The 23,730-nt window shown below is 42.3% G+C and overlaps 1 protein-coding gene across 2 annotated transcripts in view; it reads left to right on the top strand.

The window, feature by feature from the left end:
* Window positions 1-23,071, top strand: part of LOC116986486 (AP-1 complex subunit gamma-1-like) — a 100,886-nt gene extending 77,815 nt beyond the window's left edge. For both annotated transcript variants that reach the window (XM_033042069.1, XM_033042068.1), the window contains 7 exons: window positions 1,224-1,328; window positions 1,940-2,075; window positions 5,359-5,479; window positions 7,348-7,443; window positions 8,810-8,970; window positions 17,925-18,023; window positions 20,237-23,071. In XM_033042069.1, the coding sequence (XP_032897960.1) occupies window positions 1,224-1,328; window positions 1,940-2,075; window positions 5,359-5,479; window positions 7,348-7,443; window positions 8,810-8,970; window positions 17,925-18,023; window positions 20,237-20,338 (820 nt within the window). In that variant the 3' untranslated portion in view covers window positions 20,339-23,071. The remainder of the gene's footprint in view (window positions 1-1,223; window positions 1,329-1,939; window positions 2,076-5,358; window positions 5,480-7,347; window positions 7,444-8,809; window positions 8,971-17,924; window positions 18,024-20,236) is intronic.
* Window positions 23,072-23,730: the final 659 nt, after the last annotated feature.

Here is a 23,730-nt window from a genome sequence, read left to right as displayed (position 1 = left end):
CTGCGTGGGTTTCATCCAGCTTTCTTCCACATCCCAAAGAGTTTGATTGGCCTCTGTAAAATTGCCTCTAGTGTGTATGAAGTGGATGAGAAAGTGGAATATCATAGAACTAGTGCGAATGGGTAATCGATGGTTGGTAGGGACTCGGTGTGCAGGACGGTAAGTGGGGGCACTGCGAGTCGGCTGCCCTGCCAGCAGCGTGTTCGTTCTTTTGCCTTTTTGTTTTTTTTGTTGTGTCTAATGTTAGTTTAGGCGTCCTTTGGTGTGTCTTGTGTGGGGGGTGGTGGGGTGGGATAAGGGGGGGAACTGCTTTCGGTCGCCTCCTCGACGGAGAGGCGACTTTTTTCATATTGCCTCCCCCTCGCGGCCTAACAGCATGGATCAGAGCGGCCCTTCCTGGGGCGAACCCTTGCCGGGGGTTGCCAGAGAGGAGTGCTACGATCGCTGGCCTGGAGATTTTGGCATTATGGGGCTGTGATCTGCAGAGCTTCTATATGTGGCTCTACAACCACCTCTGGCAGCACATGACAGCACCTCTGCTGATGGCCACCAGAGGGCAAAAAGGAGCATGAGATAGCTTTGGCAGATAGCTTTGGCGGATAAAAGTAAAAAAAGAATCCAAAGGGATTCTACAAGTATATTAAGGGCAAAAGAGTAACAAAGGAGAAAATAGTGCTCCTTAAAGATTAATAAAGTTGTCTATGTGAGGTACTGGAGATAGGCAAGGTGTTAAATTAATATTTCTCACATGAATTTACTGTGGAGAAAGGCATGGATGCTTGGAACTTGCAGTTCACAGTGATGTCTTGAACTAAATCCACTGTAGACCAGAAAGTGCTGAAGGCCTTAAAATGCATGAACTTAGTCGGCATGGATTAGTTGTACTAAAGGGCCTGTTTCCATGCTGTATAGCTCTGACTGGCTCAATGTCAATGTGCCTTTTGAAGCTAATACTCCATAATCCAGGCAGCATCCTGATAAACACAAAGTGCTGGAGTAACACAGCGGGACAGGCAGCATCGCTGGAGAGAAGGAATGGGTGATGTTTCGGGTCAAGACACTTCTTCAGACTGCCTTCGTGGTAGATCCCATGAGTCGTAATCTTCTGGATTTTGTCAAATGCCTCACTAAACACCACTAAAGATATAACTACTTTGGAGAGTTTCTTCTGTTTACGTTTACATGCCGGAGGATGTTTCACTTCAACTTGTGATTGTTTGCAGTCGCATCAGAAAGGCAGTTTCTATCTATGGAAGCAGCTTGGACGTTGAGCTTCAACAGCGAGCAGTGGAGTACAGTGCACTCTTCATGAGGTTCGACCACATGAGGTAAATGAGGCTACATTGTGCGTTTATGGAAATGAAACACAAATAGAAAAACACTTTTTCCCATTGTCCTTTGTGGTCTTTCCTCCCAGCCTCGGATCTGGGAACGTTTCTTGAACTATTATTGTGTTGACTGGTTTTGATGGAGTTTTGCTAGCAGTTATCCGCTCATGCTATGAGTGAAGTCTAATGACCCACCTCATTTTTCTTTGCCTCCTGTGTATCTTTTGGTACTTGACATCCCTGATCATTTCACCTGGGCTCTGACAGTGAACATCTAACTTAGTTTGTTGTGGGATATAGCCCAAGCAGTCACCAGCTAGTATACTGATTAAGTATACTGATCAGTCTTTGTGACTGCAGTAAGGTTACTTGAATTATTCTCATCGTCATAAGGTTACAGAAAGGAACATTCCTCAAAGGATGGCAGAAGTAGCGTCTTTGGCTCTAAGGCAGATATATGTATATTTTTGATGGGTAACAGATTACCATGGGTAGATGGGATTGACGGAATTCCGTTTATGTACTGATCAGCCATGATCTGATTCAGTTGCACAGCTGCCATGAAGGCCTTTTAATGCTTATAGTTAATATGAATCTTGTGCTGTTTGTAGACCAGCTTTACTGGAGCGCATGCCTCTCATTCAAAAGACTGGTACCAATGGACCTATGAATGCTACGATTCATGGTGATGAAAAGGAGGAAGGGGGGAACTTACCAGTACAAGAGCAGCTGTCCCAGCAAGCCCAGGTATGAAGATTATACCAGTAGGTATGTTGCAAAGCCTACCTGAAGCGTCGTTGAATATCTGCCGCTGAGGTTTTGCGCGATTTTGGCGCCGTTTAGAGGGGGCGGGTTTAAAACGCGATTTTCTCTAGGCTGTTCCAATCGAAAATGTTCAGCCTAGTTAATTATTAACGAAAAATCGCTGATAGACCCCGTCGCAAAAGCTATTATTAGGTTTAAAGGCCTTGAATAATAGTTATAGTAGTTTAAAAATCAATCTCTAAACCCGCGACAACCGCAGGGTCTCATAAAGAAAATAGCAGAAGGTAGGTTGTATATTTTTACATTCAAAAGGGCTTCTAAAGATCCTTTTATACAAAATTTAATATTGCGAGTAGCTCAATTTGGGCAAATTATATCGCGCAGTATTTTTCTCGGCATTTGAGGCACAAATCTACCGCAATGTGAACGTTCTAAACCAGCGCGTTCCACAGGGACCCACTGGAAAGCTGATTTAAATGGGCATTTATTTACAGCAATTGGACACTAAATTCCTTCCATTTGGCCTATAAATTAATGTAAATGAGATTTAAAAATCATGTTTTATTGTGAATTATTTGTGAATATTATTTGGACATTTAGGCTATTTTAAAAATGTTAATCATTTATTAAGAAATGGATAGATGTTTAGATCTAGTAATTGAAGTCTGAAATTAGCTACAATTAGGTAACTAACTAATTATATGCTTTAATTTCAGGTCATCCAAGTAAGATTATTTTATATTTGTTTCAGAATGCTTCAATCTATGATAACTGAAAATTTCATTCAGTTCTCTTAATTTTCAGTCAAAGTTTAATTAAAAATCAGCACAACTTAAGCAATATACTGGAGAGGACAAAAGTTTGGTCCACTAATTTAGCTCAACTGCATGTGACCAAAAGCACTAAAAGAAACATGAAAGGAATTGATAGGGTGTCTGTGCAGGGTCTTTTACCCAGGATAGGGGAATCAAGAAATAGAGGTCACATGTTTAAGGTGAGAGAGAGGGAGAAAGAGAGAAGATCTAATAGAAACCAGAGGGGCAACTTTTTCACTCAGAATGGTGGGTATATGGAATAAGTTGCCAAAGGAGGTAGTTGAGGCAGGTACTATAACAACATTTAAAAGACTTGGGCAGGTACATCGATAAGAAAGCTTCAGAGGAATATGTGCCAAATGCTGACAAGCAGGACTGGCTTGGATGATCAGCGTGGACAAGCCTGGCCTGTTTCTACTCTGACTATGACACATGATGTATTCTGGTTGGGGGCAATGGTATCCATCACCAAGTCCCTTGGCAGCAACACCACTGACTGAGTCTTAAGGACTCTGCTGTCAAACCTGATCTACAGCAGACAGTAAACTTCTTTGACCTCACAAATCTGTCGCTGACATTGACAGCATTGGTTGAAATGAAGATGCGAGGAACTGCAGATGCTGGTTTACAAAATAAATAGTGCTGAAATAATTCAGCAGGTCAGGCAGGATCTCTGGAGAACATGAATAGGTGATGTTTTGGGTTGGGAAGTGACACTGCATAATTCTTGTGGACACAATCGCCTATCATGCTGAGAACATTGTGGGACATGACAAACATGTTAAATGATAGACTTGTACGGTCATATGGTCATATGAGTAGAATTAGGCCATTCGGCCCATCAAGTCTACTCTGCCATTCAACCATGGCTAATATATCTCTCCCTCCTAACCCCATCCTCCTGCCTTCTCCCCATAACCTCTGACACATGTACTATCTTGATTATATCTATAACAGATCTGGCAATGCTAAATTGGGTATCCATGAGACATTGTAGATCATCAGCAGAAATCAACTCTGGGGCGTCACTGGTAGAGCTGCTGCCTCACTGTGCCATAGTTTAAGGTGGTAACCCATAAACCCGGGTTCGATCCTGATCTTGACTCCTGTCTGTGTGGAGTATGCACGTTCTCCCTGTGATCGCTTGGGTTTTCTCCAGATGCTCCGGTTTCCTCCCACATTCCAAAGGTGTGCTGGTTTGTAGGTTAACTGGCCCTATGTAAATTGTTCCTAGTGTGTAGGGAGTGGATGCAAAAGTGGGATAACATTGAATTAGTGTGAATGGGTGATCGATGATTGGCGTTGACTCCGTGGGCTGAAGGACTTGTTTTTATGCGTAATTCTGAACTAAACTCCACCAAAACCTGTAATCTAACGGCCTAGCAACTCTCCCACGATAATCAAACAAAGGAAACAACACTCATTAAATATGGAGTTCAGAAGAACATGCTGGGAAGAGCACCAGGCATACCTATAAATGAGGTACAACTTAGAGTGGCAGCAATAAAAAACTACTTGCATGTAAAAAAGCTAAAGCAATATGGTAAATGAAGCTAAGTGATCTTGCAAACAATAGAATGGGCGTAAACTCTGCAATTGAACAGCTAATGGGAAGAGGAGACTGCAAGAACATCTTTAGTTTTAATAGAGGGCTCATGATGTCAATGCTAAAGAAAATGCCCCAACCGATGAAGGCAAGCATACCATATCCCTTCTTTACCACTCTGTCTACTTGTGTTGCCACTTTCATGGAGCTATAGACTTGGACCCCAAGATCCCTCTGTACGTCGCTGCTGTTAAGAAACTTGCTGTAACTTAACTGTATACTTTCCCCATCCATTTTACCTTCCAATGTGCAACACTAAATACTTACTCGGATTATTTCCATGTACCATTTCTCTCTGACCATATCTGTAACTGGTCTATATCCTGCAGTATCCTTTGGCAGCCTGCTTCGCTGTTCACATCTTCACCAGTTTTGATGTCATGTAGAAAACTTATCGACTAATTGTCTACATTTACATCCAAGTTTTTGTTTCTGGGCCACCTCCATTGCCAGAGCAAGGCCACTTGCAAACTGGAGGCACAGTACCTCATATTGTGCTTGGGTATCTCATATTGGCAGACGTCAGTCTGCCCATTTGGCCATGATTATCATACAATGGAATAACACAATAAGGGAAAGGAACCAGTCTAATACAAGTGGTAGTGCTCATTACTTCTGCATACTTGTGTCTGGAGTGTATACACCCTCCCAACAGCACCCCTTGCATACGTATCTGAGGTCCACTCGCCCTCAATCACCTGTATACTCATACCTGGAATGTACACATGGTCCCAACACAGCGATCTCTGTAGTCAAGAGTTGAGAATATGCCTAGTTCATTTGATTACATTGTACCTGAGATGGGCTAAATTCATGTATTTTACACCACAGTATTTTGTTTCAGGTTAACAATTTGTTGGATCTGCTTGATGACAGCAAGCCAACTGTATCACTGCCTGAAGCAAGCAAAGTACATCAAGCAAGGGGAGAGCTGCTAGATCTTTTAGATGGGTTGAACATGCCAGGTGAGCAAACATCTTTGTAGGACAAGTGTCCATTTAATAATATACGTGCTAAATGAATGTAAGATTTTCCTTTCATATATGAACAAAATTATATGCAAGAATGAGTTTTGGAGGATTTTGTGAGGGAAAGAAAGGAAAGAAAAGTAGAATGAATTTAGTGAAAATAGACTGTGGGACCCATTGGGTCCCATTTGTACACAGGAGGCCTGATCCCCCAACGCAATATTCCACCACTCACGCATAGTCCCCAACTGCGCAGGCGCGGCTGACGGGTTCCCGTTGTGATGCACCCCCTTCCACCTCCCGCCCACGCACTCACTCCATCCCCCCCTCAACCCCCCCTCCAACCGCCCACATCCACTTTAGCGGCTCTCCGGCAGCCCAGCCATTCCCACCCATTGGGTTCCCACATCCATGTAAACCTTTAACATGGGTAAAACTATGTACCTGTCTGTGACTTTTAAATGCTGTTATTGCCCCTGCCTTAACAACTTCTTCTGGCAGCTCATTCCATGCACCTACCACCCTTTATGTGAAAATGTTGCCCCTCGGATTCCGATTAAATCTTCACACCCTCTCCTACAACCTATGGTTCTTGATTCCACTATCCTGGGAAAAAGACATTCACCCTATCTATTTCCCTTTATAAGCCTCAATAAGATCATCCCTTCTGGGCCTGTCCCACTAAGGCGACTTTTTAGGCGACTGCAGGAGACGATGCAGTCGCCACATGTTCGTGGGTGGTTGCCGGGGAGTCGCCTTCATGGTCGTGAGGAGTTCCCGCATTCTGGGAACTAGTCGCCGCCTCAGAATGAAGCTGCCATGGAGAGTAGCGGGAATTCTCGTGCCGTAGGTGGGTTGCCAGGAGGTCGAAGGTTCTCGTAGGTTGTAGCAGGTGCTGACCGGAGAATTTCATTGGCTCATTGGGAAAAATAAACGCAAGCAGTATTTTTAGAGCCAAGGCTAACCGAATGTTAAATGTCCGCCGAGCTTCACAACCGTGTATCTCTGGCTTCTTAAAAGTTGTCTCCACTCCTTCTCCCCCATTACAGCGCCAACCTTCCTATTCATCGCGGTGTGTGGCTATATCACAATGGCTTTGCACCGTGAGAATTTCACTCAGACAACGCTCCCCCAGCTTGCCCTGTCCCCCGCCTGCATAACGGGCTGGTGAATGAAGGTGTGTGTGTGTTTGTTTCACTTTGACTGCCGGCAACTTGACAGTCGCCTGAAAAATCGCCTAAGTGGGACAGGCCCATTAGCCTCCTGAGCTCAAAGGAATAAAGTCCTAATCTGTCTAATTACTCCCTGTAGCTCAGAGCTTGAGCTACATAACGAACAACATCAATACTCAATTCCCCAACTGATGAAGGCCGGCATACCAAAAGCGGCCTTCACGACCCTATCTAACTGCGATACCTCTTTCAGGGAATCATGTACTTGTACTCCTAGATCACTCTGACCTACAACACTCCCATGGCCCTATCGCCAACTTTGTAGGTCATGCCCTGGCAACACTTATCTGAATTAAACTTCATTAGCTATTCCTCAGCCCACTTGTCCACCTGTCAAGATCCTTTTGTAATTCTTGATAACCATTTTCAGACTACGATTAGGCAACTAATTTAAAGAACTATTGATGTGTGCCATTATTTAATGCTTAACTAATTAAGCATAAATAATGCTTAGGATGATGGTTCCATAACTTTAAATTTAATGTCGGAGAATACTGATTTAAAAAAAACTCTTAGAAAATCAACCGAATGCCTGAAGGATTATAAATGATTTTGTAGATAACATTTTATGATAAAGATTTTAAAAAGTCAAATGTTTTAGTTTTACTCAGTCTGGTTAAAAATGTATTTCAGATTTGCAGTCATCAGGTCTGTCAGCTGGGCAGCCACAATTACTTCCAGATGGCATTGCTCCTCCCAGTTTTCAGAATGCTTCCAATTCAAAGCAAGGTAAGGTGTAATAAATCCAATACTGGACCAACGTGTACAAAAATAGAGCTTTGCCATATTTTCTAACCTCGATGTGGTCTAAGCTCGTTGTGACGTTTCCATTTATTCTGAGACATCCAGATGCATAGATGATGTTGTTGTCATTGTAGTGAATAGATGGTGAGAACTATTGGAAAAGCAAACTAAGTGGTTAGCTTGGTTAGCCTAAAAACTGCTCTTGAGCGCTGGAATCTGAATTTATGAATGCCAGTCAGAGGATGCAGAAATTCGACTTTTACCAGTTGCATCAGAACTATCCAACCATTTTCTCTTTTATCAGCATCCACTTTGAGATTTTTGAAACAGTGGATCCCATTTCATGGGAGCTATTGCTTATTTAGTTTCCACTGAAAGATGTTGGATCTCTGCATTTTGCTATCTTGGTTAATCCTAACTTTTCTTGTATGAACATTATGAAGTTCCTGCTAGAACGTTCTCTAACAATATGGAATGGCTGTGAAAGAGCAGCACTAGAGAATTGCCTTATTTATTGTTCAAAAAAAATCCCTGAGTGAAGCTTTGGAAGCAAAGTGCTCTTAATAATAGCTTCTACGCATTACATGATTGAGCATTGCAAAATGAACTCTTAGGTAGACCAATTCATAAAGGAAATTGAAACCATGAGGTTAACAGTTCAATTGGCCAACATTTCTCAATAATGCACATTACAGAAACGCAACAGTTTGAGCTGTTGCCAATTGCCCTCACCACCCAGGTTTCATCTCTAGCTCAGGATGCTGTCAGTATGGACTTTCTACGGTATATTGTCCTTGGTGTAGCTGGGCAATAGATGATGTTGTTGTACTAGTGGAAGCATGAGAATGGATAGTTTACAGGGAAATATGGGGGAGCAGGACTGATTGTTTTGAGCACCTAATCAACTTAATGGGCCAAATGACCTTGGTTGTAAGGCAATGTACAAATCTGGACATCTGTGCTACCTTTCTGTCTCTAAAATGACTTGCACTGAGTATGTGGCTGCTATGATGGCCATTAAATTGAAATTCTTTTCATTTTTTCTGATATCATTGGAATCCTGACAAAGCTGTTTCTAAATAGAAGTTCAAAGATTTAGAATGTCTAAATACAATTAAGGAATATTATTTGGAGAAACTCAGCGGGTGCAGCAGCATCTGTGGAGCGAAGGAAATAGGCAACGTTTCGGGCCGAAACCCTTCTTCAGACTGAAGAGGGTCGAAATGTTGCCTATTTCCTTCGCTCCATAAATGCTGCTGCACCCGCTGAGTTTCTCCAGCTTTTTTGTGTACCTTCGATTTTCCAGCATCTGCAGTTCCTTCTTAAACACAAGGAATATTATTTGTTCCAGGTATTCCTTCCATCACCGCCTTCAATCAAAATGGGCTGAAAATAGAGTTTTCTTTTGAACGTTCCAAAGCAAACCCTAATATGCTGTTCATTACCCTGTGCGCATCAAATTCCACTGAGATAGATATGAGCAACTTTGTTTTGCAAGCTGCTGTACCAAAGGTGAGTTTTGGATAGGTTATCTATTGTTTAGGTGTTTAGTATGAAAAAGTGGAAGTTGACACATGAAGAGTTTTTTTACCCCTGGATGGTGAGTGTCTTTGGGACTAGAAACTCTGCTGATATTGCTGCCAGTGTCATCATTCTGCCCTTCATTTGGGTTAAGACCACCTACTTCACTTTGCTACTAAACTTTGAATACCAATATTTCTTTAGTTTCTCCAGTGTCCTGTTAGGCCCCCCTTGTCCATCGGACCCTATTCCAACTTCCTGATATAACTCCCTTGCTTTATAAATTGTTCCCTCTTCTTGGATGCAGTTGCTGAGCTAGCAGTTTAGAGGCCTGGATTAACAGTTCAGAGAAGCAAATTCAAACCCTTCACACCAGCTGTGGAATTTAAATTTAGTTCATTTAATATATTTTGGAATTAAATGTTATGAAAAGCTACTGAGTCTTGAATTTGTGACATCCCAACTGCTTTACAATCTGTCATCTGGTGTTTCTTTGACTTCAGATCTATGATCTAGATTTATATTTGTTCTCTGCAATGACCCGTCATTCGGTTGTTTTAAAGTGCCCAAGTTAGCACATGGTAAGAATATATCTGGACAGGCCAGTCCTATATTGACTTGAATAATAAAATTGCTAATGGTCCGACTGATTTGAAACTCATAAGTGTTATGAGAGCTATTTCAGGGGTGATTTAAGCAATAGCCGGAATTTATCATACTCAGATTCTATTGTGCAGCCAACCGGGTACATTTCTCCATTAGCTATATATGCTGTCTCGTTGACAGGGCAGACGCACCAGAACAGACACACAATAGAGTGAAGGAGAGGCAGGAGTGAAAGGGTCTGATATGTCTTCAACATTGGTTACAGACCCCAAGAAGTCTCATGGCACAGGTTAAACTTAGACAAGAAAACCTACTCATGATTACCTTCCGACAGTCTTACGAGGCTTAATGATTCAGTGCTCCTACATGTTGAATAGGACACAAGGATGTGAGGCTTTTCCATCCCACATCAGGAAAGTATGAGGGCCTTCCTTGAATGGAGACTCAACCACTCATTTGATTGGCAGAGTGGCCCTTATGCTCAACAACTTCTCCTTTGGTTCCACTCTTTTCCCAGTAGCTTTGGACCTCACTTGGGTGCCAACTGTCTTTTTGTTGAATGCGTGGAACAGACCTTGTTCCAATCTTATTCAGGACCCTTTCTCCAACTTTCTCCAATATGTTACCAACCGCTTTGGTACCACATCTTGCACTTGTACATAATTCAAATGTCATCACTTTTTCTGCCAATTTCTATTCTGCATTCACATATATGTGGTCCTTCTCTGAAACTTCCCTTGCCTAGCCAATAACCTTGTTTACAAGCATACTGATTCCCACAGCTACCTTGACTATACATCCTCTCACTGCGCAAAGGATATAATTCTTTTCCCTCTGTTTAATTCTCCATTGCTTTTGTTCTAGTGATGAGACCTTCTGCTCCGATGTCACTGTAATGTTCTTATTCCTGAAATATGACCCCCTCTCGACCACAGTGGATGGAGTTCTCAACTGCTTTTTCAGTCTGAAGAAGGGTCGCGACCCGAAACGTAACCTATTCCTTTTCTCCAGAGATGCTTTCTGGCCCGCTGAGTTACTCCAGGTTTTTGTTTCTATCTTTGCTTTTCCTTTACTTCCTGCACCCCCACTTCCCTCGGAGCAGAACAAAGGCCAAATTGTCCTGTACTCACTCATCTTCCACCCCATTTGCCTTTGCAGACAGCATCAATTTCTGCCAGATCCAACATGATTGCACCACCAGTCACACCACATACTCTCCTTCCCTTTGTGCTTTATGCACAGATTCCTCACTTTGTGACTCTCTGGTCCACTCTTCTGTCCACACTCGCCACTTGATGTAACATAGCACCTCACGTAGTAGTACCTGTCTAATCACCCTTTTCCTTTCCCACCATCCCAAGGCCCCACGCAAACATACCAGGCGAAGCATTGATTTGCTTGCACTTCCAATACAATGTTCTGCATTTGGTGTTCATAGTGTGATCTGTAATATATTAGGCAAACCAAATGGAGATTAGGTGATCGCATCATGGAACACCTATGCTCAAACTGCAGGAATGAACCTGATCTTCCAGTTCCATGCCAATTTAATTCTCAAACACACTCCCTTTCTAACCTATCTGTCGCCTCCACTGCCATGGTAAGGTGTAATGTAAATGAGAAAACCAACATCTTATCTTCCATTTAGGCACTTTTGCAACTTTCTGGAATGAACATTGAATTCTCCAACTTCAGGTAAACCCTTCTCTCGTCATTTCCCTTAATATTTACATCTTTCTCACCCCACTCTTTAAAATGCCTTGCTAACAATTAGCACTCATGCTCCTTTTCTAACCTATCTTAACCTATCTCTATTTGGTCTTTCGACTTGTAACTCACTTCTTCCAATGTCTCTGCTACGAAAACTGCAAAAATGCCACTCTTTCCACAGTTCTGAGGATGAGTCTGACCCAAAACACACACCCTTGACTGGATTCGATACTGGCTAAGTTCTTCCAACATTTGTTTTTAATTTCACATTCCAACATCTGCAGTTTTACTTGTTTGTCATCATATTTTCTCTGTGCAGTACTCAATTCCAATTTCAACTCCTCCAGAAAATGGAGCAAATCATGCTCCATCTAATAGCAGAATCTAGGCAGAATAGTAGATTAGATTAGATTAGATATAATTTATTGCCACACAGCCAGGCTGGTGGAAATTTGGGTTGTCTGCAGCGATACAATAATAAAGAACACACAACCACAATAAAACTGTAACACAAACATCCACCACAGCATTCATCACTGTGGTGGAAGGCACAAAATTTGGCCAGTCCTCCTCCATTTCCCCCCCCGTGGTCAGGACCAGTCAGTCCAGGATCGGCTCTTCCTCACCGGAGACCGCGGCTTTAAGTTGTTGTAGGCCGCAGGCCGGCGGTCAAGATTTAAAGTCCCCGTCGCAGCCAGAAGCACCGTAGACTGCAGGGCCGGCGGTCGAAGCTCCCCTCCAGGGGTGATGGTAAGTCCATGCCGGCCCCGCGGTAGAAGTTGGCCGCGGGCCGTCAGTGATGGCTTCTTCCCCCGGGTCCCCCGCGAGGGATCCCGGGCTGTAGACGTCGCACCAGCTGGAGCTCTGCAGACCGCGGCTTCAGGCTGCGATTTCAGGCTGCCGGCTGCCCCGGGCCAGCGAAACGGAGCGCTCCCCTCCAGCGAGCCCCAGCGAGGGCTCACCCGCTCCACGCCGAGAGTCCACGCTGCGCCCGCCGCTGAAACCCCGGGCGCGTCTCCGGGAAAGGCCGCGTCGATCCTTGATGTTAGGCCACAGGGGAGGCGACCTGGGAAAACTTGCCTCTCCGTGGAGGAGGCGACCGAAGCGGTTTCCCCCACACCACCCCCCACATAAAACACACGAAGAAACATTAAATACAGACTTTAAAACATACTAAAAAAAAAAAAAAAGGTTGAAAAACTGACGAGCTGCATGACATGGCTGCTGCACAGAGCAGCGCCCCCTAGCATGAGCTGATGTGTGTGTTAATGTTATTTGCTGCATGTGAAGTAAGGGCCATCTCCAAAATGTCTAACCACCTACCTTTGTAATTCATTAATACTACTGTTGACAAGGTTCCCACCATCATTGTCCTTGCTTGCAAGAGCAGTTCAGAGCTGGGAATTGTAAGCAATAGTTTGCCTCCTGATTTTTTCCAAAGTTCTTCGACCATCTGCAGGAAATGTCAAGAGTGCGCTCCAACCTCTCAAAAATCTTGATACTATCCATGTCTGCAATCTGCTTGATTCATACTCCATTCACCACCACAAATACTAGCCATTCCTCTATAATAGCAGAGTGAATCATCAAAATTATTTGCAGTTAATAGTCTAGAACACGCCCGACACCTCCAAACCCATGACCTCTAACCCCCCAGAATGACAAATACAGTAGGCATATGGGAACTTCACCACTTACAGGTTGCCTTCCCAGGGGAGTTAGCCTGTCATGGAAATAGCTTGCCTTTCCTCCATAACTAGATCTAAATCCTGGAATTTCCTGCTGTGAGAATGTTTTTAATAGGATGGCAGAAGTTTAAAAAAGGGTCACCAGCGATGAAATGTCACCTATCCATTCGCTCCACAGTTGCTGCATGACCCACTGAGTTACTCCAGCGCTGTTATGTCAAATCTTTTTTTACATACACGTCAGTACACCTCACGTTTTTTCCCATCTTATTGCAGCATCATGGTGAATGGTGGGTTGGCCTCTATGGGACATACGAGGAGCCATCCAGATTTGATTTAATAATTCCTGCATTTAGCTGCTGGTTAGAGCAACATCTTGTTGTAATAAAAACAAAAAATCCTGGAAACAATTAGCAAATCAGACTGCAATTGTGGAAAGAGAAATAGAGTTAATGTTCAAAGTCAAAGATACTTTCGCAGAAATGGAAAAGTGAAAAAAAAAAGTTTGGTTTAAGTTTCCGAGAGGATGGGGAGAGATGGATAGGACAGTGAGGTCAGGGTTGCCGTGGTATTGAGATGCAGCAATCATCTGGTTAACGGGTTAATGAGGACAGTTAATGATTAAAAAATGGAACAAACGCTGAGCTGAGGACAATTCAAAAGTGAGATCAGAGACAAAGGAAATGAAAATGTCCAAAATGTGGGGTTGTGAGACCTCGACAGGTCAGGTTGTGCTAATAGAAAAAACTGAGGCAGTATCACACAACTTGCAGTAGAAATGGCCAGTTTTGATATCGGCAAATATCCAAAATTGTAGAATGTAATGTTGACTCCAGAAGGCTTAAACATGAAGATGAGGTGCTGTTCCTCAGGCTTGCATTGAGTATCATTGGAACAGTGCAGGTGTCGGAGAAATCAATCTTTTACTTAATTTTACTTGCATTTATTTGGGGTCTATTCTTGTCCCTGTTTTCCTTACCCTTCCTGTCGTGAGTTATGTTTCTTCCCGTGCTCTCTTGGCGTTCTGCCTCAGGTCTGGGTCACAGCCAGTATTTTCCCATCGAGCAGGATTTTCCCTGTCCGGATTCCGTTTATTATTGATCCTGCCGACTACGCCAGATTGTCAGGGAAATCAATCGAGGACTCGGACTTATGGAGAGCGAGAAGTTCTTCCGTGATTCATGGAGGAACTGACCCGGGAGAAAGTTCCTCAAGAGTACAGATGGCACCGGTCTATATACTGCCGAACAAACAATTGTATGTCCAGACTACCACATATCTTAGTTCCTTAATCAGCTTAGTCGGGGAGTTGCGATTTTAACAAAACCGCCTAAATTACATTACTCAGACCCGTATATATGCAGATAATAACATCACGCACAAAGAAACAGATATCTGTACACAATGCTCCAATCATTCGGCCAAGGCTTTCCTAAGAACAATGTGGCATCTTTAGTTTCAACAGGCAGAACAGTTCAAGTTTTGCAAAATTCTCTCACAGCAGGACACCATGAGCTGTGCAGGAGGTGATGGTGTGCATTGGGCTAGAAAATAAAAGGGCAGCAACAGGGAGCTCTGAGTTGCTCCTGCAGACAGCACGTGCTCCACAAAGTGGCCACTCAATCTGGTTATTTTCTTCAATTGTGAACAGTGAATGCAACACACTAGATTTAAAAAAATCTGGTAATTTATAAAGAGGTGAGGGGGACACTCTCTCCACTTAATGCTTGCTATCTACCCTCTTCACTCTCAGTCAAACCAAAACATTGACAATTCCTTCCCCCCCCACACAGATGCTGCTCGCCCCACTGAATCTCTCCAACAGATTTCTTGATGCTCCAGATTCAAATAACCCATCTCATGTGTCTCCAGAGTTACACAGCACAGAAACGGTCCCTTCAGCCAACTCATCTATGCCCTCATGAATTTATAAATCTAAGGTTACACCTTGGCCAAGCGCTCCAGAGAGAAATGTTGTGGTTTATCCAGCCTCCTTATGTCAAGCCCTCCAGTCCTAACTTGTGAATTTTTTCCTGCACTCGTTCCAGCTTAAGACATCCTTCCTATTGCAAGACAATCAGAACTCTGCCCTTACCAAAGTCGTGTAGAGCTGCATCATGACTTCCTATCCCAGTCTTATTCTTAAAACAATACCCTTTTTTCTAAGCGATGCCTCTTGGAGATCTTCTTGAGTGTAAGGGTATTTATATGTTTCTTTTTAGATTGAAGCATGTATTTTATTTCTCCTTACCCGTCCCATCCGGATGTAAAGATTCTGTGGTGGATTTGTAAGAGGTTTAATACGTGTTGCAACTCATTCTAAAGATATAAATGCTGCTGGGACAGGTTAACTGTTGTCCATGGAGACAGATCTACTTACACTCTTGTTTCCCTTCCGAGTTTCAATAATATGGAACAGTCCATGATCATGATGCCAAGACCAAACCTTAACTGCCTGCACATAATGCATATCTCTGTTCCCACCATATTGGTGTGCCTTTCCAAAGATTTCTTAAATGCCACTACCATATCTGCCTAAACCATCATCCCTGGCAGTGCATTCCAGACACCACCTTTAGCAAGTTTAAAAAAACAACTTGCACTACACATCTACTTTAAACTTGGCCCCTCAAAGCTTAAATGTATGGCCACTGGTATTTGATTTCTCCATCCTGGAAAACTGTTCTGACTATTCACCCTATCTATGCCTCTCATCATTTTCTATACTTCCATCAGGTCTTCCCACATCCTCCAATGTTCCAGGGAAAACTATTCAAGCCTGCCCAACCTCGCTCTGCAGCTAATATCCCCTATTCCAGGCATCGTTCTGGTAAACCACCTCTGCACCCTTTCCTCCATGACCTTCCTGTATTGGGACGACCAGAACTGCATGCAATACACCAAATACGGCCAAAGCAAAATCCTGTAAAGCTACATAATGACTTCCTGGCTCTTATACTCAATCTGCTGACCAATGAAGGCAAACATACCATATGCCGTCTTTACCACTTTATCTATTTGTATTGCCACTTTCAGGGAGTCATGGATATGGACCCAAGAGCCCTCTGTACATTAATACTGTTAAGGGTCATGCCATTAATTGTATATTTTCCACATGCATCTGACCTCCCAAAGTGCACTTGCTCAGATTAAACTCAATTTGCCATTTCCTCGCCCATTTCTGTAACTGATCTATATCCCGCTGTATATTTTGATAGCCTTTGTCATAATCTGCAACCCTAGCAATCTTTGTGTCAAGATTACTACAGTCCTATCATTGATAAATTGCAGATGAACAAATCGACTGTCGTAGCAAGACTATTTTAGGGCAAGATCCTTCTTGGACTGAGGAGTGTTTTCAGCTCTGTAACACATGACCACACTTTCTGTCTTCTAACATTTAAACTTTTTTTCTACTAGGTGCCATCATCTACAATTAATAAGATCAAGTGGATGGAGTAATTTAATTGGGTCAATGTGCACCCTATTGTTTCTCTTGATCATTTCACAGATTAGGTTAATTAATATTAGCAATACACCTTTGGGCCTAGTCAGTGAATAACTTTTTTTTGGGTGTGGATAGGTGTAGGGGAGAATTTTGTGCTACATCAAAAACCTGTATCTGGCTTTACTTAGATAGGGACAAACACAAAATAAAACAGCTCATAGATCAGTGGTGAGTCTATCTAACAAGTCGGTTTAGTGAAGGCCTTAACAGCAGTGTGCACTGGTACAATCTGAGAGAACCCAAAGTGTTTTCAAAGATTAACAGTATCTGCAGCATTTTATATTCTTACGGCACAATGGTTACTTGAAACTAAAAATGGTCTATATTTTTTAAATAAGTCATCATTGATCATGGCTCTGTAATCTTTCAATTTTGTCTTTCCCCAGAGTTATCTTTAACTTTCTGCTTCCCGTGTCTTAAAAAACCTCTCTCCTAACAAATAAATGCCAATATCCCAATAGGGAGAATTGATGGGGTCTACTTACCAAAAAGGGGCCACTCATTAACTTCTGGGAGATTTGCCCGCAAAACACAGTGATTAATAGCAGCTGTAATCTCAAGTTTGCAACGGATCTGAACCTAGCCACAACCTCGAACAACTATCCCCCTCAGTAGCTAAGGAAGCCTGTTTTTCAGCAGAATGTATTGCAGTAGTGTATTGTAATCTGTCACTACATGTATTTTTACCCGTAGCTACTTATGTTTATTTTAACTAAACTAGCTGTACAGTGGAACCTAAACAGCATGATAAATCTATTTGTTACCCTCGTAACATCCTATGTTGGCCATTTTACCCATCATGCTTCCCCGTATACAAGCTCTAGGGTTATATACAGGCTATAACCAACTCATCTTCCTTATAATTTTCATCAACAATAAGGAATATCCATCACAGCATGACATCTCAACCCTTGTACCGAATACCCTGACCAATGAAAGCAAGGCTGCCACACACCACCTTCACTACCCATATAACCATATAACCGTCTACCTGTGTTGCCACTTTCAGGAAACGATGTACCTGTGCCTCTAGTTGTCTCTGTTCTACAACGCTCCAGGGCCCTGCTATTTACCATGCAGGTACTGCGCTGGTTTAACTTCCCAAATTATCGAGGAGGGGGTGAGAGCAGAAATACAGAAAATAGATGAGATGTGGTTCAGGGCTTTGTCGCAGAGATCTCTGAGACATCTCTATAAAATGATCTATGGTTCTTGGGATAGGAAGAGTAAAGCCAATTTACATGAACACCGATGAGACATCAGATGAAAACACATTTGTAATTTACTGTGAATTCAGAATACTGCCATGTCGAATGTATACTGTTGTCAGCTCTCTTCAATAATGACCCAGTAAAGAAGTCATGAGAGGGGAGGGCATGGATGAGCACAAGAGAGTTTGAGTTGGTCATTCATATTCAATTTCTGCCTTGCAGTCTTTCCAACTTCAATTGATGTCTCCCAGTGGCAGCATCATTCCTGCTAAGAATTCTGGAGCAATCACACAGCTGATGAGAGTTCTCAACTCCCAAAAGGTTGGTATTTTGTCCCTACCATCACTGCCTGTCCCCTGTCAACTCTCTCCCTTGTAACATGTTTGTATATCTTGTTTAAAAGTATCTATTTCTCACAGTGGCTCTGTCACCTGTTCATTCATACCGTTAAATACATGTTTGGAACAGCTTCTCTCTGCATGCTTATATTGGAGTACTGGAGTGTAGTTTTATGCAGTTTTGAGGGGCATTTACAGGAAAAGCACGAATAAAGTGAAGAAGTTGAACATTTTAGTTAGTCATTTACTGTTAAACATGGTTCAGGACTGTAATTTCCCCAAGTTCCAAGGAATATCTTGAAAATCAAAGTATGCATGTTGTTTTCAATTACTGTTGAACTGCCAAATAATTGCCTCTTACTGATTGATAAAAAATACATCTATAGATGCTCCTGAACACATCATCAGTGATGTAACCTGGGGTCATTGGGTGTTTCGGGTCTTTCAACATCAGACAACCTCACCCAGGCGACCCAGCCGTGGTTGATCAGACCACGACTTGTGTTCAAGTGGCATTTGCTCCTCCCCATGGACCTTCTCTCCTGATCCAGAGCCATCTCGAGGCCTTCTCCGCTGCCTCTGTGGTGTTCTTGAAGGCTCTTCTCCTCGCCGTTGATGCCCAGTGCACTCAAGGCTTTGTAGAGCGATTGCCCTGCTAACCCTCTGCAGCCAACCTCGATGGGCATACACCTTGCCTTCCAGCTCTGCTTACGGCAGTCTATGACCAGCTCTTCATACTTGGTCATCTTGCCTCTTACTAATAATTTATGACTTTTTTCCTTGAATAAAGCTGTGGGGTTAAACAGACAATAACCTACTCATCTGTCTGAAGAAGGGTCTCGACCCGGACCGTCACCCATTCCTTTCGTTGAAGAATCAGGGATATGAAGTCTTATACCTTGGCAAAGTAAATTGACGATATAAAACTGCCCTGCAAGAATTTCACGTGGCCAATCAGCTGTATCTCCTTTCTGATCAGTTGAAAAACAATTTCAGCCAAATAACTTCCTTCAGGAATTTATAAGTTCAATTAAAATTCAGTTGGCTTTACAAAGCATTCTGGACTGAGGATACCATCAACCACGTCCGCACCCTGCCCGCCCCTCATTGATATCACAAAGGGACTATTCCCTCTGTATATTGGAGCTGTCCACGGATGTTTCTACCCATGATAGCATCCAACGCATATACAGGCTGTGCAATAGATAACTTCTTGTATTCTTCCCACTCTCATGGGTCCAAATGGTGATTGCTATACTTTTATTTCATATGTTTTGGTGGAATTCCTTTAATTGCAGGAATCAAACATATTCCCAGCCTTGCCTCTATATCTGCTGAAAACCAGCCAGATGACAGTTCTTATTACTAATGAGAACTCATCAAATAATTTTGCTGTGTTCACAGGCGTCTAACCTGCTGAATTAACTATTTTTCTTTTTCTGTTTCTAATGAAACACTTGAGCACCTGTACAAAACATTAAACGTTTTTTCCCCCACTACTGATATACGGCCATCCTCTGTTTCCCTCCCACCACAAGGGCTTCTGGAGAACTCTTCAGCCTCCAGACCATCGTTCTACCAATAAAAGTGAAGCCCACATAGCTGCAGGCAAACCGAATTGGTGGACATCACAGGTGAAGTCAAAAGTGACTGCAGATACTGGGATCCGGAACAAAAGCAGTGCTGGATAACGGCAGATCAATCAGCATCTGTGGAGGCAAAAGGTTTTCTCGTCAATGCCCTGCATCAAGACTCAGAGAGTGGGGGGAAATGGGGATGGTTACCCATATGAAGCAGTGCGTAGGGGAGAGGATCATTGCTGGCAGGTGATAGATAGATCAAGATGGTGAGGGTATGATGGGCAAATAGAACGGATTAGACTGTAGAATACTCTGCAGGGTCAAAAGTGCTGGGCAGTAATTGTCGTAGCCGTCCACATAGCAGCTTAAACTTGAGGTTCCAGAACTACTTTACACAGCCTCTCAACTGAGTTTGCATACAAGTGGAAGGGGCTGTGGCTTTATTCTATTTGTGCATCTAGCAAATGAGTTTGATGCCTTCCTGTAATCTAATACTTCATTTGAGATAATCATAAATGTCATTGACTATTCCAATCTCTGGAAATTTCCTGGAAACATGATGATAGGGTATAATAATACTGAGGTTTGATCTAAAGTGTTTTTCTTGCCTTTAAAGCAACCATTGAGGATGAGACTGAAGCTAATGTACAATCACAAGGAAGTACCGTTTGAAGTAATGACAGACGTCAATGAATTCCCGACCCAAGCCTGGGAATGACTTGAACACAAATGTTTAATCCATGGACTAGACTATACACTGTGCTGCAATATACAGTCACCCTGTGGTAAAGCTGGCATCAGACTTCACCTGTATTGAAGAAGAAATTGATTATTTCCTGGTAATTCTACAAGGACATTACTTGTGTGCTGGATCCATTGTATATCTGAGGTGGAATCTTATGTCTTTAACAATCTGTTACCATGGATCTGTTTGTAATAAGATGTTAAGTAGCTTTGAACAAAAATATTACCTAAATGAATAGGTAGGCAAAATCATGTTCACAACCCAGCCCATTGGTTTAGCTCAGAATTCTATTTATTATTTGAAATATTCAGAGAAAACACAAGGAATATTCATGTTAATGCTGTGACAACTTGTACAATTTAATATATCCAGATAATTAATTTCCGATTGTTACATGTAGATGTTCCATTGATGGTTTTCTTCAGGTAGAATGCAAACCTCTTCCCACTGACCAAGTCAACCAGTGCCACTATCTTGCAGACTCCCTCACATATTTCGAAGGCTTTCGGCAGTGCAATTGTGTCATTCTGCAAGCACTGATCCCCCTCCACTGGAATGGTCTGTGTTTTATTGAAGAATGGGACAAGGTGAGGGAAACAGCAGTGGTGTTTACAGTCCAGCTTCTTGTTTTCTCCCTGAGGAAATCCTAATGACCAAGAGCCTTTAACCACACTGTAAGCTATTAAAAATGGTGTTGCTTTCTTTGCTGAAGATCTACACTTCTATTACAAACTTGTTTTGCACTGATATGAAAAGTAAACAGAATTGGGCACTGGTTACTCACCAAAACATGACTGCTTTTTAAAGGAATGGCGTTAGGCCATCTCACATTTTGAAATGAGCCATTTTGCAGATTCACTGATGGGGCAACACACTTCCATTGTTGGGCATAGCTTTATTTCTTTTTGTTGACTATATTGTAACATGGCAACATTCTCATTTTAGAGTCTTTGTTCAAAGGTGACCATGAAAATCTGTAGTAATGACACACATAAATAGGTATTCTATCAGCATAATACATTGCTGCTAATTTGTTTAAACCTAAGGTGAGGTTTGTCGTACCGAAGGAGACTATAATACTGTTCCCCAAAATAGATCTGTTTAACTTGCATCCAAACAGTTAATTGTATCTTAATTTTTTTCTCCATGTTTTCATTAAATTGGGATTCTACACTCTAAAGTGACAGCAGAATTGCAATATTTGTTCTTCTGCCTACATCTCCAGAAAGGTGTGAAATATGTAGTTAACATTGCTGTAGCTCACAGATCAAAACAAAATGTAACTCTTGCAATTAAATTCTGCCTACGGGCAGATCATATGGGTGGAGATGATAGGAGACAAATTTGAAATCTTGTTTTGTTGCATTTGCTTTATCCAATGTCACCTTGATTGGGTATTTTCTGTTTGTTTTGTGTATATGTCAACTGGTCTTACTATTCCCTTATGTAGCTACTGGTGTAGAAAGTGCAACGCAAGTGGCAAGGTTTGTGGCTGTAAACTGCAATGGCATTCTGGCCTTTGGCTAGAGACAGCAAGCTGTACCGCAAAGCATTTATTGCCAACTCCATCATTTTTAGTTTGAAATGTATTTTGATGTTTGACACAGTGTATGTCCATGTGGAGTCCGGTAATAAAATTGCTGGGTTCTGGAGCTCTCAGAACGATCTGTATTACACCATTTCTGTAGCTGCATTGAAGTCAAGAACATGACTGCAACGCAACTTTACTCAAGAGAGCTAATAACTCATCCATTAAATGAAATGTGTTGGTTTCAAATCCATCAACAATGTCCTGAAGGCCATCTGCTGGCCACTGTCTGCACCAAAACACTAACAGGTTACAATTTCCGGGTTGCAAGCAAAATAAACCAGACAACTACAAGCCTTGTGTTAAGCAGGTGAGACTTAGTGAATGCTTTTCAGAATCTGTTTATCAAATGAGTGACGTGGATCATGGTGCCTGGAATAGTTTGGGTCACTTCACCAATATTCAGGCAACATATGCCCAAACAGTAGCACAATCTCCATAGGCTATTGAGGTTGCTGGAAAACTGTTGCTGCACCATCCCATTTTTCTGTAAAATAAGTCTTGTTCACAGTTTAATTTTATGTACATTTTGAAAGTGTTCAAATGAACTTTTATTTTGTTCAATGAATGTTGTACACAATGGTGCAGACACAAATGTAGGTTGTTAACTTTGTACCCAGTAATAAAAGAAAATTAACCATGGATGTTTTCTTGTACACCTGGAGAACTGAAAGATTGGGATGGTTCACAGAGCCGTTTCAGACTGGTTATAACTCCTGTATGAAGAATGTAGACAAACGTTGATATCGTGAATAAATGGCTCAACTGAGTGAAACAAAAGAGCAAAGGCTTGGTCCAATACACTGGATTATTGGTTGTAACCAGAGCAAGGGGGTCTCCTGACTGGAGCTGAATCAGTAGCTGGTTCATGTAACCGTGTTTGTTTTATAATCCTGGCTGGTGTCTGACTCTATGTCAGCATGTGAGATTTACGCCTGCCTGGTGGGTGACAAGAGTGCAGTGGATGTACTACTAGGTGAGTTTGAATTGGATCTCTGTAGAAATGTTGCACTGATGAGATGTGGCAGTGATATGTTGAGTATATCATGGGCATATAAACAGAAAGACCATACTATCAGTTCGGTACATTTTGGCACTGAATAAAAGTTATTTTGAAAGTAAGTCTCATTTGTCTTTTTAAAACACTATTCCTATCCCAGTATTTGAGAATTTCTTGAATTCTGGTTCCATACTATGGATCTTTAAAAACTTTAAATTTCAAATAACATCCCCCTATTCCCTCATTCCTGTGTATGCTCACCCTGGTATGCACACATTCCTCCCACCATCTTCCACTTTTTTTGCTCCCCTTTCCCCACACTCTTCTCCTTTCCCCTTCTTCCCACACTTCTCTTCCATCCATAAGTCTCCCCATTAACTCTTTATCCTTCCCACTTCTCCCCTATCGCCTTTATCACTCACTCTACCCATCAGCTAATCAACCCACCCCACCTTCACCTGTATCCACTTATCATTTGCCAGGCTTTGTCCTGCCCTCCCCTCTCTCTTCCAAATGTTTTCTCTCTTCCCCCCCCCCCCCACAAACACACACACTTTCAATCAGAAGAAGAGACCTGACCTGTAATGTCATCTGCCCATTCACTTCGGATATGCTAAGTTCCTCTGGCACTCTGTGTTTTGATCATGATTCCAGCATCTAGTTTCTTGTGTCTTGTCCTTCAATGGATGTTGGTGCAATGACTGTATGTTTAGCTACATGTCCTTAGGATATACCACTGCAGAAAAGGTGTAATTTCTGCTGCCATCTGGTTCTTGA

This window comes from Amblyraja radiata, chromosome 23 (assembly GCF_010909765.2).
Source record: "Amblyraja radiata isolate CabotCenter1 chromosome 23, sAmbRad1.1.pri, whole genome shotgun sequence".
Taxonomy (NCBI): Eukaryota; Metazoa; Chordata; class Chondrichthyes; order Rajiformes; family Rajidae; genus Amblyraja; species Amblyraja radiata.
Note: the sequence above shows the minus strand (reverse complement) of the source record. Positions and strands in the feature narration are given on the sequence as shown.